Here is a 17,127-nt window from a genome sequence, read left to right on the forward strand (position 1 = left end):
TGTGTTTGGAAGCTCAATTATTCAGTTTTGGAAAACAGAATTTGCACAGGCCGCTTGAGCGATGAAGTAGTTGCTCGAGCGCACTTCGAGATCATCCAGTATTTTTGTAGACTGCTCAAGCAATTAGGTTACTGCTCCAGCCTACATTTGAATCACTTGGAATGTCGTTTTGCAAACCAAATACGGGAGCTTGCATTCATCGCTTGAGCAATGAAAGGATCACTCGATCGATCACTTGTTTTCAGCATATTTTGTAAAACACTCTCATGGGCATATTTTTGTTTCCATCATCTTCCGAGTATTCTTAGGCATTGTTTAGGCCTCATTAAAAAAGTAATAAGCTAGTAACCAACATAAGGAAATGGATTAGATAAGAAGTATTCGTTTGAAAGGTGTATTTCAATGTGAATTTGTTTATGTGCATTGTGTATGTTGGACACCCGAGATATAGCAATCGTTTGAGACCACTGTGAGTGATATCTCTATAAAGTTATGTTTGAAATTGTTTCAAGAATGATGCCATGAAATCTTATTTTGTATCCATGAATGAAGATCCTTTTTGTAGATATATTCGTGGCATCCTTTAGTGAGGCCTTGCCTGGGGGATATAATACCATGGCCCTTTGAATGTTTGAAGTATAGAGATCTCTGATGTTTGACACGAGTGGTCCCTTTGTTAGACCTGAAAGGTCCCTTTGATTTTGGCTTGAAAGGCCCCTTTGTTTTGCTCTATTGGCTGTTACCACTTATCACGCTTCGATAATGAATTTCGTTTATAAGCAAAAGCTTTGTTATGAATTCGATATATGATTCGTTTTGAGAATACAAGTTATGTTTTGTAATGCGATTAGACTTCATTCATTAACAACTTTATATTGATGTTACTCATTGGGTTTTAGCTCCCCCCCCTTCCCCTATATGTATGTAGGTGAGCATTTAGGAGATCAAGCTTAGAGTTTGCCTTGGGAGTCCACCTTTTTGAGAAGCCAACATGTGGAGTGTCTCCGTGTCGAGGCGTTTGCTTGGATTTGTGTTGAACCAAGCTTTTGTCAAATTTTTTTTTGTTAAGTCTTATGTTTGGACTTGTATGTGTATAAGATGAAGTTTGCACTTATTGTAAATATTATTAAGTTATGATGCGTTCTATGGAGGTTTTTGGTTTATCATTTAAGCATAGCTTAATGGACTAGTTTTGTTAATGATTTTGCTTCCGCTTTAGGCCTCGATATTTAATAAATATTTTGGATTTGTCTAAGAGGCTGTAGGTAATCTACGATTACTAGCCAGTTATGCCCTTATCCTCTAGGGGCGGACTAGGGACTTGACAGTCACTGACTTTCATATTGGAAGTGTTCAGTAACCTCACCCCCTAGCCCCTTTGAGTGTTGAAAACCTTCCTGACCAGAGTGCCTTTCACTCGACATCTCCTGGGAAAGTACTTGTTCCCTTCACCAACCAATCTTCGGATTCAAAAATTGGAAATATAACTGTTTTAATCTGGCATACTCATAAGAATGAAGCATGCATTTATATTACAACAGTGTGACACACGTACAATACTAGAATATAAAACTATTATGCAAAAAAACTATTGATCACCTCGAACTCTCCACATCTGTAAAAATCTACGGGTCAAGGCCTCATATCTCTCACGAGCAGCAAAATCATCTAGCTCCTGAACTTACCTCCTGGCAAGCTCACTCTACGTAGATTGGAAACCAAGTCAATAAACCCCCCAAATTGAGCTTGTTGCTCCGCATAATGGCCAAAAATAAGGCAATACTAGGAAACCTCAGGCTCTAGGCCTATAAGGCTAGTATACTTGTCACGCTGAAATGCCATAACTGGATACTCTAGCTCAGTAGTATGCCTATGTATCAATGCCTCGGCTGTCGTTCGCTCTGTCGCCAAATCTCTAGAAATATGCTTTAAGCGACAACATAAATCATCGATTTGAGCTGATAAAGATGGTACTCATCAAGTCAAAGCACTCCTCTCCTTAAGCCAGAAAATAGTCTCCCGTAAGTCCTCGAGACTCGAACACAGTAATACGCTCAATATAAACAAAAATAGTATCCTGCATCTGAGCCATGGAATGTTGATAAGCATTCCCCAAAAGTTGTAATCGAACACTCCGAGTCATGATGTAATCGGTTTATCCGCTCAAGGAAAGAGCGCCTGCAACAGTCGAATGACGTACAAACATAAACTCAGATCTATAAATCTGAGCATCAAGCCATGCATCATACTCCCTAGTAATACCCGGAGTCTCCAACATACCTGATGAGGATGAATAATCTTGTTGATATCATAACTCAATAACCATTTGAATCCTCGAGTCATGATATCTGTCTTGCTGGTTGTGCATTGCACAAATAAATATATATTCCACCAAACTAATTTGATATATTGTGTTGACCAATTCAAAAAAATAATATATACTTACATATTATTTTATATTTCCATTACTTTTAAATTCCACCTAACTAATTATTTTTTTTAATGTTTAAAATGAATGTTTATTTGCTATTCTTTTTTTAAAAAATATTTTTTATGCTGCATTTAATTAAATATTATATAAACAAAATTTTAAACTCATTTATAACATACATACATATATATAAAAAGTTAATATAAATAAATTAAAAATATTAAAAATAACAATAATATATAAGCGCTTCCAACCTACGACTCTTCTAAGTTGCCCTGCTCCCGTTCCCTCTCCCGTTGCTGTTTCGTGCAACTAAATGCTAGAATACACTTCACATGGAATTTCACTTCAAAAGAGGTAGCTAAATGCTGAACCAAATGTGTTGTTAGCTTTATTCCACCTATTTGTTGGTCCTAAGCTTCTCTAAACCTCATGAAACTCCACCTTAATTGCCAAATTATTCTCTATAATAAAAATTCAAGCATTAACACATAATTAGGTTGGTGTTTGGGGTTTGTTTTTTTTGTGGCCTTTGTTTTTTTGTTTTTGTTTTTTTGGGTGGGTAAGTCATAAATTAAGGACAAAAAATTACACATTTACAAGGGGCATACCCCAGGTAATACAACAAATATCATTCTCGCCCCCCAAAAGGGGGGTTGAAACAAATAAAATCTAAATACAAATAAAACACAAAAATTACCCATATATCTTTTTTATCCCCAAATAACTTCTACTATCAAAAAATAATAGGTGAAATTTGAGGAAGATATATGGGCAAAAGTACAATGACCTCACCACAGCCGAACATGGCTGAACAACAAAAAGCACAAAACCATGAGTTGGTTTTGAATACGTCAGTGGCCAAATAAAACCGACGTGGCGTTGCAACCTTCAACACAAAACTATACATATACACCAAGCTGGCCAACCACCTAAAATAAGGAGCCGACCTACCACCTATATCTATCTCCCTCATACCAACGTGCTATCCTTGATCAGAACAACATCATTGGGACGGGAAATTGCACCTTGAAACACACGATGGACCACGCGTACAGCCACTCTCCATCTCACATTTACCAACCAAACACCACAAACGCCCGACGGAGAAACAACCATTACGGTGGTAAACACCCAGGCCAGTTATGGACAAACCCACCAGTGCCGGAGTAGCGAACCACCTGCTACTCCTCACCAGAAACATATAGCGAACAACACCAGCTCCGTTACAAGCGTACCACCAGCAAGCAACACCCCATGAATTGAAAACTTTAAATCCCTAGAGGACCTATACCAAAACCAGCACCAGGTGAGAGCAACACCCGTGCCTGAACAAAGTCAATATCTCGCCGGAGAAGAAGCAACTCCGGCCAGAGATCAACCAGCACTAGTGACTACCCCCCGCCGACGTCAAACCTGGACAAAACAAACAAAAAACATCCACCAACAGTTGCCTCATCGAAACCCTCCAGAATGAAGATTAAACCTTGAGCCAAAGGAAAATGCCCATGGAAGATGACCATGGCATCACCCACAACCGAACACCATAACCCAATTTCCATATCCATTTACATCAACATTCTCGCTCTAGACTAGAGAGAGAGGCTAAGAGCAAAGAAAATGACCATTGCAAGTCGGAGACGACCAATAACAGTCACCACACCAAGCTATAAAACTCACCAGTGGCATAGCCAGAACCCTCCTTTAGCTACCAGATTTACATGAGCGTAGAGACCACCGTCATACCAACGAACCCACCAACAATGACCAGAACCCCGACACAGGCATTGACCCACGGATGGTTTGACCATCGGGAGCTGACAGATGACTACTCGTCGGCGAGACAACTGGGATGATATCCCATTCACCAGCCATGGCGGACAGCAACTCAATGTACTAGAGGCGAAGTCATGGGACTTGAATACATCACAGAAGCACCAGAGAACTTCCAAACAAAACTTGAAAATACACAACAAAGATCAATACCACCCCTAAAACGGAGCTTAACAGACCTGAAACACACTCACTTACCGTCAAAATTTGTGGCCTTTTTGCTTCTTTTAGGAGCTAAAAAAGCAAATGTGTTTGGGCAGTTGCTAAACAAGCAGGTTTTTGGGAGTGAAAAAATTGATGTGACATTTGACTTTTTTAGCTAGTGACAAACATGGGGGCTTTTTGGATTTTTTAGTCAAAAGCTGGCTTTTTATTTTTTAGTGTTCCCAAATGACCTCGCATATGTGCAAGAAATTACTATAAAAGAAATGCAACTTTTCTTATATAAATCAACATGAACATGCAATTTTAGCCGTTCGTCACTTTTTTACTGTTAATATTTTTATTATTGTTTTTCTTTTCAATTTTTTGTTGACCATAATTGGTTGCAATTTTATGCACATTTAAAATTGTATACACTTGTGCTTTATAAATTTTAACATTAATTTGATAAGCATTGGTTCACATTAAATTTTTAGTTAATTATACGCTAGTGCCATTTGTGTAAAGAGATGTGTATTGTGAAGCACAAAGATATAGGCATGGACACAAGATAACGATTTAAAAAAAAATAAGGATATAGACATAACATGGATACTACCCAGTTTTTTTTTTTTTTTTTAAATATATTTTTATTTGCTAATTTTTATCCACAAACAATAAAAAATAATGAAAAACTAACATTATTTCAACATGAAAAACCATAAAAAATACACTAGTCATAAGACACATAAGATATCATCTAATACATTCATCAAAAACACCTAGAAAAAAAAGACTACGGGGACTATATTTGTTTTTGTGAGGATGCTTGGATTGGGGATAGCTCTTTTGGTCATTTGTTTCCACATTTGTATTGTTTATCTCACTCTCATAATGTGTCTGTTGCTTCTATTGCTTGTTTCCCTAAGGCTCCCATTTCTTAAAATTTCAGTTTTTTCGAAAATCCAAGTGATACCTGTCATGCATAATGAGGTGGGATTCTATGGATAAAGGGTATTGTCTATTCATTCCTTGGGTTTGTTCTCTTGCTAGTTTTTTTTTTTTTTTTTCATGAGTTGATTGATAATTCTGATGTTCCCATTTTTTATTTTTTTTAAAATGATTTGTAATGCTTGTGTGTCTTTTTAAGTAAAGTGTTTCTAACGATTAGTTTCAAAGGAGAGCTGATTACTTTTGCTACCTCAATGGTGCATTTTGTGTAGAAAGGGGGATAATGAAAGAATTGACCCTCTCTCTCTCTCTCTCTCTCTCTCTCTCTCTCTCTTTTTTGTTGTTTTGCATTGTCTTGCGACTTATCATCGTGGCATAGATTGTTTTACATGGTGGATGTTGAGTGGGTGGCTTCTCCTTCTTTTATACAAATGCTTTTGATTGATTGTAGGAGGTTTGGAACGAATAAGAAAGTTTGAGTTCTTTAGGATTGTGTCATTTTTGTGATATTTTCAGAGATTTGTTTAGGAAGGAACACATTTTTTTTATTATAAATTTTGGCATATAGAGGAAATCATGGAATAAGATTTGTTGTATATCTTTTTTTTTGCTTCTGTCCCTTTTTCTTTTAGGGAGATTCCTTTTGATTAGTACGGATTGAAGGGTTGTGCGTGGTTTGTAATCTTTTGGTTGACTTTTGTGTTTTTGGTGGACTTCTTGTCCTACCCCAACTTTTGTAATTTTTCTTTTATTTTATTAATAAAATTTCTTTTGTAGCCTTTTGAGGCTTCAAGCAGACCTAATGTAGAGAGAATGTAGAGAGAATGTAGAGAGAATGAGTTGACTTTTTGTGATATTTTATTAGTTTTTTTGTGATATTTTATTAGTTTTTTTTTTATTTCTTATGAAAAGACGTGTAAAAAATGTAGAGAGAATGAGTTGACTTTTTTACTTTTTGGCTATTTTAACCAATTGCCAAACATGGCCTTATGTGCTTTATTGCTTTATAATCCAAATTAATTTGAGTTGTATGTAGCATAGCTCTTGTAATGTAAGACCTTTTGACTTTACATTCAGTGAATCCCATCCATGGACTTAAAGTTGCAAGCAAGTCAGCACATCATCTATAGCTTCTGAGCTGCTGTTGACAGGTTGACGCAGTTCACCATTTCGAAATTCAAAGACTGGGGATTCACCGCTTGAGTGGTGGTCCAGCAGTATATAAGGGTGTGTAGGATCTGAAGCATGTATTTGTAGAACTGCAAATATTGAATCACTGCTCGAGCGATGCCAAATTAGTTATAAAATGCATAAGATTTTATCATTTCCAGATTTGGTTGCATCCTCTCTCTCTCTACATATGAAATTAGAGCAGGATATGGTGAATTATCATCTCACTATATATAGGTGGTAGATGTGTGGCACTTTCGTCTTTTAATATGACTTTTGGTATTCATGAGGTCTGACTGATTTGCTAGGAGTAAAAATTATTAGAAGCAAGTGGAAAATATGGGTTGTGGCTACTTTGTGCTTTATGGGATGCATTTAAAGGCAGAGGAACAACTGGTCCTTGAGGGAATTTAGAAATCAGGGCACCTTAAGTATGTTTCTCTGTTGGTTGACGGAGGGTGTTGGATAGCTTGATATACATTGTTGGGCCTATTTCGTGACAACTTGAGCTTTTGGGACAATTGGTGACTTGACAATAAGAGATTATTCTATTTCAATTTTATTTTAAAATTTGCAGATAATAAGAGGAAGGAAACAATGTGATGATCCACCCAGATGTGGCCTCTTCTATTCTTTTTCTTTCCCTTTGGTTTTGGTTGCCTGTGGCAAAGTACATGTTTTGCTTCAAATATTATGTCTTCCCATGGTTATTGATGATTGTTTTTATTGAGGTTTTTTTTCCGTGTTTCATTTTATTTTCATTCATAATTATTTTTTTATTTTTCAAGAAAATTCCTAGAGATTTGACAGAGGCATCATTACCAGGTGCTGGATTATCAATAATCGCCGACTTTTCCATGATATTTTTATTTGGAATGGTAGGAAGCTCATTTTTATTTCATTGGAGATTTATGGATGTGATATGTAGATCATGACTATTCATCATTACATGAAAAATGACTTTGATTCAAGTCTATATTGATGTATCACTGCTCTTTAAAAATTGCATTAAGTTTTTGTTGGTTTCTTCTTTCATTTATTAACCGTCACATTTTTTATTTTAGGTATTCATTTCTTGTCCTAGCTGCACTACATGAATGCATGTGTCTCTCTTTTCACAAAGTAGTATACTAGTATCATAGTATGCTTAATTGTTTTTGTGGTTTTACTTTCTATACAGAATTAAATCTCAAATTTATTTTTGCAGGAACTAAATAACTATTTTACAATGAGCGCATCTACATCTGTAATTGTTGACAAGAGTTCTGATGGGGAATTCTTGCACATTGATTTTAATTTTAGGTATTGTCGTGGACCTAATTTTATTTCTTATTAAGCAACATTCATTCGAATTTTCTCCTTGTTTTTGCTCAAATTTTTAAATATTGCAAGAAGCAGTTGTAAGAACCCACACCTATAAATGAACATAAAATTCAGTGCTTTTACTATATTGGAGGTCATGAAATTGTTTGTGCAGAACCTTCGTCACCTATATACCTTTGTAGTCACTATGTTGATACGTAATACTCTTGAAATTTTTTCTATGAATTTCCTACAAACTATTTTAAATTTTTTTTTTTTTTGTTGATATTTTACATTTCTACTTGTTTTGCAATATTTAGGGTAGGTAGGTTGTGTTTCTCGTATTCAGTCAATTTCTCCACTTTCGTTTTGCAATGTTAATTCTAATTTTGATTGGTCTGTTGAACTAACATTCAGTTTTTTGTTTTTTTTTTTGGGGGGGGTGGTAGCTTCCCTGCACTCTCGTGTGAATTTGCTGCTGTTGATGTGAGTGATATCTTGGGAACAGTAAGTTTCAATGACTCATTTCACTGCAATTTATTACTCCTTGAAGAGTAAATTCAAGCATCGAATGTAATCATGTGAGTGATTCTACAAAAATTGGTTGTGCTTCTTATTTAACCAAAGAGAATGAGATTTTGCAACCTCAACTTTATATTTTTATCATGGAGTTAATTTTCTTTCTAATATCAACAGAGGGAATGAGGTGAGATTTTTGTGGAATCTTTACTAGTATCTATTTGGGAGGTTATTATGTTTACCCCAAATTATTATTACAGATAATCCAGTCCCCTAAGCCTGGCATTCTTTTTGGATTGGTCAACAGAGCGGAGTTCACCTTGCCCTTAACCCAGATCCATACAGTGGAGTCTTTGGTTCAGACAGGGAGAAGTATGCAAGAGATGTTGAAGATCTCATTACCTTTGGAACTCCAGGGCATGTAGCTGGTTTTATTTCTGAAGCCATACAGGTAAGCATCGTCTATGTAAATTTGTTTTTATTGTTTCTTTTTGTGGCTATTTTGATTAGGGTAATGATGTACACACAGGATTTAACACAAAAAAATTTATGCAAAATGATGTGTCGCATTTATATCCCTACATTGATAGTCAAATGCCCATCACTATGGTTCATAATTGCAAGAGTGTCATTGCCACATTATTTGTCTTAAATTCTGTACAAAAGTTGTGTGAGAATATCATTTTCCTATTAATGTTACCTCTTCTGAGTTACTGTCTAATTTGAACTACTCTCTAAAATGGTAGGGAGTGGGTGGAATTATTGAATTGGCCCCAGGTTACTTCCCTGTCGTATACAACAGTATTAAGAAAGTAGGAGGGCTTTGTATTGCCAATGAGGTTCAATCTGGGTTTGCTCACACTGGGAGCCATTTTTGGAGATTTGAGACCCAAGGCATTGTGCCTGACATAGTGACAATGGCAAAGGTAAATCTATATAATATGTCAGGATGATTTTTAAAAATGTCCAAAATGATTTTTAATGGTCTAAATCAATTCTAAGTGTATATCAATGGTTAAGATCAATCCTTTCAAATGTACCAAACACTTGATTCCCACCCAAATTCTCTTCTCTCTCTCTCTCTCTCTCTCACGTCTCAAACACTTAATATGGCTGGATTATTTTTTGGCCTTTATAGATTTGGCCTCTTCTTCTTGGGGTAGCAAAGTGTGTTTTGAGGGGAGAGAGAGAGAGATAGTGTGTGTTTTAAAATTTGAAATTTGAAAAAGTGAGATGAGCGAGAAAGGATGGATGGGTGGGTGGGGGTGAAGAGTTTTTTTTCTTTTTTGTTTTTTTGGGCTGTTGTGGCTCTTGGACACAAAGTGCGTTTTGTTGTCCGTCATGGCCACCGCTACCGTCGCCTCACTCTCTTGGGAACAAATTATGTTTTTGTTTTTGTTAGTATTTATTTTATACAAAATATAAAAAAATAATTAAAATGTATTATTTACTATAATTTGAGTTCAAATACTTAAAATACATAAAAATACATAAATCATGCAAAATTATAAAACTTTATTTTAAATTTGTAAAAATTATTTTAAAAATTTTTAAGTGTAAATTTTATAACATTACTCTAAATTTTATAATTTTTAAGTGTATTCAGATTGAATGGATCTGAAAAAGTAAAAAATGTTGATTAAAATATTTAAAAAGTTTACTAAAAGTAATAAAATACAGATTGAAAATTTTAAAAATTATTTTTGAAAACTGTAAACTAAATAAGTTTTGAATTTCAAATTTGTAAAAATTATTTTCAAAATATACAACCAAACTCTAATTATAAAATTATTTGAAAATCCAAACCAAACGGACCATCTATTTATATTTTGACCTCATTTTTTTTTTTTTGCGCAACAAATTAGATAAATTTTATTTTAATCCATAAGATGAATATTTCTTTATATTTTTTTAGTATTTTTATCAAAAAAAGTTACAGATTTTACAAATTTTAGCATGATACGTATAAATTATAACTGCATTTTGATCTCAACAACACGGGCATACACTAGTATATATATATAAATTATTAATTTCAGTTCCATATCAACATTTTAAGGTAGCTTGGTTGGTTGAAGCTTGCTTCCACTTACCCCCAAGGTAACGTGTTAAAAATTAGGGTTTCACAACTTTCACTCTCTTTTCCCTCCTTTGTTTCTAGACCCCCCCTCTCTCTCGCTGATCTTCCACCGCTTCAAAATTAGGGTTTTATAACGGTCTTTCTCTTTTCACTCCTTTGTTTATTGTCGCCTCTCTCTCTCTCTCTATTATCTTCCATCGTTGCTCTCTCTCTCCATAAACCTAAACCCTTTCGATCTCTCTAGCTTCTATCCATCTGAGAAACCCAAAACCTTTGAAATTGACTCATTCAAATCGTCTTTCTGATGGAGAACATGAAGACGAAGCACAAAAAAAACCCTTAGACGAAGCAGCAGAAACCTCCTAAACCACACTCAAACCCTAAGACGAAGAAGAAGAAGCGTGAGATCGTCTGAAATCCATCACGCATCTTGAAATCTAGTTATTTATTTTTCTGAAATCGTCTTTCTGATGATGGAGAATTGCTTAAATTTTGCTTCAAATTGCTTGAGATTAATTGAAATCTGTATAAAATTGCTTGATTATTCTTGTGATTATTTTTGTTTATGTGATTTCAATATGATCAGGTGAACAAGCTTTGTGAAGTGTGTTGAAGATTTCATAGCTAGGGTTTATCTGCAACTTAACAAGATTTTTCAATGCTCAGTGGCTTCGATTTCTCAATCTCAAACCTCTACTTTTACTGGTATTGATTGCTCTATCCATTGATTGCTTTATGACCACACACCCTCATCAAACTCTTAATCACCACTGTCACTATCTCTCCTCTCTCTCTTGATGTGTATTTTGCTATAGCATTGCATGATGTCAATATTTTCACTTTATTCTTGATGCATGTCACAATATTTTCACTCTGTATAGTAATTTTGAAACTCATGTTCTATTTTAGCTTTAATATGTGTTTTAGCTTTAATATGTGCATTGGTTCCCCTACTTACAGTGAAAACTTCTACTCTATTTATAGACCAAATTTTCTCTTATGAGGTAAAAAAGTTATTTTAGTAGAATTGAGACAAGTTTTGTTTTGGTATTACTCTGAAGCTTCTGTTGGAAAAGCTTGACAATCAAAGCATTCAATGTATATTGTGTCATGGCAGGGTGCAACTTGCCTACATCTTTGCTTGTGGATGTACAAATAATTTTCCATCACTACCGCCATAGATTTTAGTTATAAAAATGCAGTTCCCATTAAATAATGTTGTTGCTTCTTTTTTTTTTTTTTGGGTGACTCCTATATGCATGTCCCTACTTTTTCATTGTTAAAAAATGTGTATTGTTTGTCTCATCTTATTTAATTTTGCTTTTACTTCAAGTTCAGAGTTCTACATACATTGCAGTTCCTGTTAGTGTAGTCCATGTAATTTGGAGATGTTGATGGAGATTGAGGGCGAGGCAACCGCCGAGATTTTCAGTTATTTAGAAGTTTAATTTTATAAAAAATAGCCCTTCAACCAAACAAGAAACAAACAAAACTTGGAAAAAAATGACCATGAATTGATTGCAGGTGTTATTAACTTGTAGTTACTATTTATTTGGAATGTTGAAGTATTTTTGTTGCTTGATATTTGCCTCTCTCCTAGTTCTTCCCCTCATCATTATGCTTACATATGTGATGATGTAACCATTGTTCTTCTATTCTATAGTTTTACTCAGGAAATTCGTCTATTTTTTCTTTATTTTGGAGAGGTGGTTCTACATGATGCTGATCCTAGTATGAGGACCTTCATTCATTCATGTTTGAGTCGATAAAGATGATTCTATTTTTATTTTTTTTGTTAAGTAGGAAAGCCAATTTGTAGACATAAGTCGTAACTCAAAAATAAAATACGACTCATGCCAATTAGTTTCTCAATTTTCTCTTGACACCAGGCTCTAAGGATTCTTTTAGGTCCTCCTTTTTGAAATTAAACATATGTGTTTAGTTGTCAAAATCTCCATTAAGCTCAATTAGTTTCAGTACGAAATTACTATACCATATTTTGTTCCAACAAGGTCGGGAAGGTGCATAATAACTTTAAACATACAAAATAAGATGTGGCATCACATAAGGAACAAAATTTATTTCTGAAGTAGCATTGACGGGACGAAAATAAAATAAAACTACAATTATGAATACCAATATATGAAGGGTCTTGTTAACAAGTGCCTCGAGGACACGAAAAGTAGACCAAAAAATAAATTTGAAAACACGACATTTTTTATTAAATTCAATGCAGTTTTTATTGAAATTAATGCACTTCTTTTAACTGTTTGACCTATTTTCAAGACACTTCTTTATTTCATCCCAATATCCAGCACTTTTAGCATTTGTCATATACAAATATCTTGAGGACACAACAATTACACGAATTATAACTAAGGCCATTCCAATGAAATAAATTACATATATCTATTAAGAACAGAACAAAAAGATGACATGAGGAACTTGCTTCTCTACATTTCAAGAGCTTTAGCAATAATGGAGAAAACTACAAATGCAAGACTGATGTTACAGGAGGATAAGTTACCAAAATATTTGATATCCATGTTTCGTATTTCTTTTTTTCTACTTCTAAATCTGAAAATTCAGTCAAATAAAGAAACTAAATCCTAAGCAAAGAATCATGCCAATCTCAAATCGTATCTGAGGGAGTAATGTAGGGAAATTAGTTAGAAGTTTTCTCTTGTTAAGATTTTGAAATTTCAGTGTAGCTTCTACAACATGGTCTAAAAATTCACTTAGTAGTTTATTGGTGGTAGTTGCTACATAATTAATGTCTGTTGGGCTATATATAATAAATCCATGTGTTTTTTGGGCGATTAATGTAGACCTTTTTTTATTCAATGGCAACTGAGCAGCGAGTAGTAACACAAGTGATGAAGACTAAAGAATTCCTCAACTAAGCAGTGAGTCAACAACCAGGTAATTTCAGTTATCACTCAAGAATTCCTTTACTTATGTTGCTGCCATTGCTTGGAAATGGAGACTAAATTGGGCCCTAGTTTTTTTTAGTTTTTATTTTTTTCATTTATCCTTTTTGATGTTGTGATGCAGAGCGTGATTCTTGGGAAGCTAACATGTTCATGGAGATAGAAGGTGATGGGGGTGCCTGCATATCTTCAACCTGATCTGGAAGCAGATCTCGTCTTGCCTCCGGCACCAGCTAGCAGAGTCGACAACCATGTAATTTCTAATCTCAGTTATCACTGAAGAATAAATTCACTTGCATTGCTACAATTCCTTGGAAATGGATATTGTATTTCATGAGTAACTGATCAAAATAATTCTATTGGCACGGAATTGTATGATGCACGATTCGATTCATACAATTTAATATGAGTTTCAACCAAAATTATTTGAATTGTGTTGTTTGAAAATTGGGTGTGCTGTTGAATTGAGAATTGAGTAGTTCATAGGTTTTTGTTTACATAATGTATTGAAATGACGCCTTTTTCAACTACTCTATGATGAAACAAAAATAGGGCCATTGGTTATACTGATATACATGGTGTTATATATATATGTAATATATAATTTATTTATATTGATCCTGTGAAGTATTTGATTGCGATTGCTAGTGTTCCAACATATGTGTGAGGTTTGGAAATTCCTTTCCAATAATTTGGGCTATATTTCACGACAAGCATCCGGTGGATCTTGTATCAGAAGGGAAAAAGAAATGGAAGGAAAAGTGGGAAAAAAAACTTTGTTAATAGTTTCATGTGGAAAAAACATGCAAAGAGTGAACTGCTAACACATGTATTATCTTATGCAATTTTATCTTTTCTTTTGTGGAGATTTTGTTGGAATTGTGTTTCATTTGTTGTGGCGCGTTATAGAAACCAAAAACACCCTTTTCGTAGTTTTTAGATAATTAGAGATCGATGATTCCAACTTCCTTTACTCCATTCAAAAAGTTGTTCAAAATAATTGATCAAAATTTCCAATGATCCGGTTTGTGCATGTTATTCAAAATAATGTTACTTTTAGGAGTTGTTAGTTTTTCGTTTGTATTTTTTTTCCTTTGTGTTTTTGGCGCTAACCCCTTGCAGGCAATGGCACATATAGACATAGTTAATCATTTAAGGTAATCTCCTTAACTTTTTGATTTTATTTTTTACATTCAGGACAATGCCTTGTTTAGTTTGGGGGGAGAAAATACTTATTTTGAGAAGAATTTATATATTTGCTTGCAGCTATGAGTTAGTTATTTTGTTAAAAAAAAAAAAAAATTTAGTGCTCATGGTATTCTTTTGTTCTATACATTGAGTGATTGGGCATACTTGTGGTATTTAATTGCTTTAACTTGAGAATTGTTTTGAAGTTTGATATGCTAGCTACTTTGTTAAAGTATTCCGTGTGTTCATATTTGGAAATCATTGCACTGCACTTCAGCCACATGAATATGATTTTTAGTTGATAAGTGGGTATGACTTGAAAATCTTGAGGAATGATAGTGGAGACTTTTAACCCTGTGAGTTTTGTGCCAATCATTTATTGGAGGGTTATTATACATCTACTCTTAATTTTTCTTTGGAAGCGCATTAATTTGTTGTTTAGTCTTATTATTTTTTCATTTTTGGTTGAATGCTGAGAACAAATCAATTTGTTATCACACTTTTTACTCCCTCGAGGATGATGCATCGTTTAGGTTGGGGGGAGAAAATACTTATTTTGGGAAGAATTTATATGTTTGCTTGGTACAATGAGTTAGTTGTTTTGTTTAAAAAAAGAAAAAAAGGTGTGCATGGTAATGTATTGTTCTATGCATTGAGTGATTCGGCATACTTGTAGTATTTTATTGCTTTAACTTGAGAAATTGTGTTGAAGTTTGATATGCTAGCTACTTTGTTAAAGTATTTCATGTGTTCGTATTTGGAAATAATTGCACTGCACTTTAGCCACATGAATATGATTTTTAGTTGATAAGTGGATATGACTTGAAATTCTTGAAGAATGATAGTGGAGACTTTTAACCCTGTGAGTTTTGTGCCAATCATTTGTTGGAGGGTTACTATACATCTACTCTTAATTTTCTTTGGAAGGACATTAATTTGTTGTTTAGTCTCATTATTTCTTCATTTTGGTTGAATGCTGAGAATAAATCAATTTTTTATGACACTTTTATTCCCTCGAGATCATGAAAGTTGAAGGACCATACTAATTCTTGAGAGATGATTTTAGGCCATCTTTGTTTCTTTGAGCCTTTTATTTATTTTTCTTTCTTTTATTATTACTTCATGAACCATTAGAAACCAATTTGAGCCTTTATGTTAGCCTTTCTTTGTTTAACCCCGCAACCCATACCTTCTTTTTACTTTTGTAGATATGTTGGGATTATTTGAGTTTGACAATGGCAAATTTTTTTTAAAAAAAAAAAAGAAAAAAAAAGGAGAAAAGCTGAAAAAAAGAAGAAATAAATTGTGTTCAACGAAGGGAAAAAAAAAAGAAAAAAAAAAAAGAAAAAAAAAAAGCAGGAGGAGTAAGTTGAAAAAGACAAAAAGAAAAGTAATAGAAAGAGCAAGGCATTTGGAATAATGCTCTAATTGTGTTTATTTTTATGCCAATTGTCTCTGAGACGTCCTTTTTTTTATTCACCTTTGGCTTTTTATTATTTTTTCGTAATTCCTCAACCCAAGCATTACAACCAAATAAAAGTCCTATTTGATCTTGAGTGTGGTATAGTTTACAAGTGGACATGATGGATTGGGGTGATGGTGTGGTAATTTTAATTCTCAGTATTTGATATTCCATTCATGAGACTATTTATTTATTCTTTCATTATAGCGTTTTTCCAAAAAATTAGTATGCGGGATATTTTGCCTTTGATTTACATTATTCTACTCGCATATATTGAGAGTAATTTTTATACCATATTCTGAGTGATTTATTTGTTGAGTGCAATAACTGGTGAGATTTGAGTCGAAGCATGTTTCAGAAAGAGATTTGGGTTATATTTCACTTTGAGGCTAAGGTTGTGTATGTGTTGGCTAAACTTTTTCACACACGCCAAATTCTGAATGTCATGAGATATCTTTACTTGCTACTAGTGTCTTGAACTTTGATTGGTTATCTTGTTAAGGTTGTGAAATTCATGACTTGTTCTTGAACTTTTAGTATGAGAACGAAAGAAATCCTTCGAGTAAAGAAAATTTTTGACGTTTGTGGGTAACATTTCTAGAAATTTTATTTCTCAGTATTTGATATTCCATTCATGAGACTATTTATTTATTCTTTCATATTAGCGTTTTTCAAAAAAATTAGTATGCGGGATATTTTGCCTTTGATTTACATTGTTCTACTCGCATATATTGAGAGCAATTTTTGCACCATATTCTGAGTGATTTATTTGTTGAGTGCAATAACTGGTGAGATTTGAGTCGAAGCATGTTTCAGAAAGAGATTTGGGCTATATTTCACTTTAAGGCTAAGGTTGTGTCTGTGTTGGTTGAACTTTTTTCACACACTCCAAATTTTGAATGTCACGCGATATCTTTACTTGCTGCTAGTCTTTTGAACTTTGATTGATTATCTTGTTAAGGTTGTGAAATTCATGACTGGTTCTTTAACCTTGGCATGAGAATGAAAGAAGTCGTTTTAGTAAAGAAATTTTTGGATGTTTGTGGGTAACATCTTTGGAAACACAAGACTTTAACTCGTCCATGAGGGTTAATCTATTGGATTAAGGGCTTGTTGCATG

The 17,127-nt window shown here is 34.0% G+C and overlaps 1 protein-coding gene across 3 annotated transcripts in view; it reads left to right on the plus strand.

Annotated features, from left to right (window-relative positions):
- The window catches only part of LOC114267776 (uncharacterized), an 89,393-nt gene that overhangs the window by 15,748 nt on the left and 56,518 nt on the right, over positions 1-17,127 (plus strand). For 2 of the 3 annotated variants that reach the window (XM_082925296.1, XM_082925297.1), the window contains exons 4-10: positions 7,734-7,828; positions 8,278-8,335; positions 8,655-8,798; positions 9,094-9,273; positions 11,014-11,132; positions 13,286-13,349; positions 13,482-13,610. In XM_082925296.1, the coding sequence (XP_082781422.1) occupies positions 7,734-7,828; positions 8,278-8,335; positions 8,655-8,798; positions 9,094-9,273; positions 11,014-11,040 (504 nt within the window). In that variant the 3' untranslated portion in view covers positions 11,041-11,132; positions 13,286-13,349; positions 13,482-13,610. Of the gene's footprint in view, positions 1-7,351; positions 7,405-7,733; positions 7,829-8,277; positions 8,336-8,654; positions 8,799-9,093; positions 9,274-11,013; positions 11,133-13,285; positions 13,350-13,481; positions 13,611-17,127 lie in introns of all 3 variants that reach the window. The other variant, XM_082925295.1, reaches the window with a different exon arrangement.

The sequence above is a fragment of the Camellia sinensis genome, chromosome 4, assembly GCF_055761805.1.
Source record: "Camellia sinensis isolate YWXY chromosome 4, ASM5576180v1, whole genome shotgun sequence".
In the NCBI taxonomy this organism is placed as follows: Eukaryota; Viridiplantae; Streptophyta; class Magnoliopsida; order Ericales; family Theaceae; genus Camellia; species Camellia sinensis.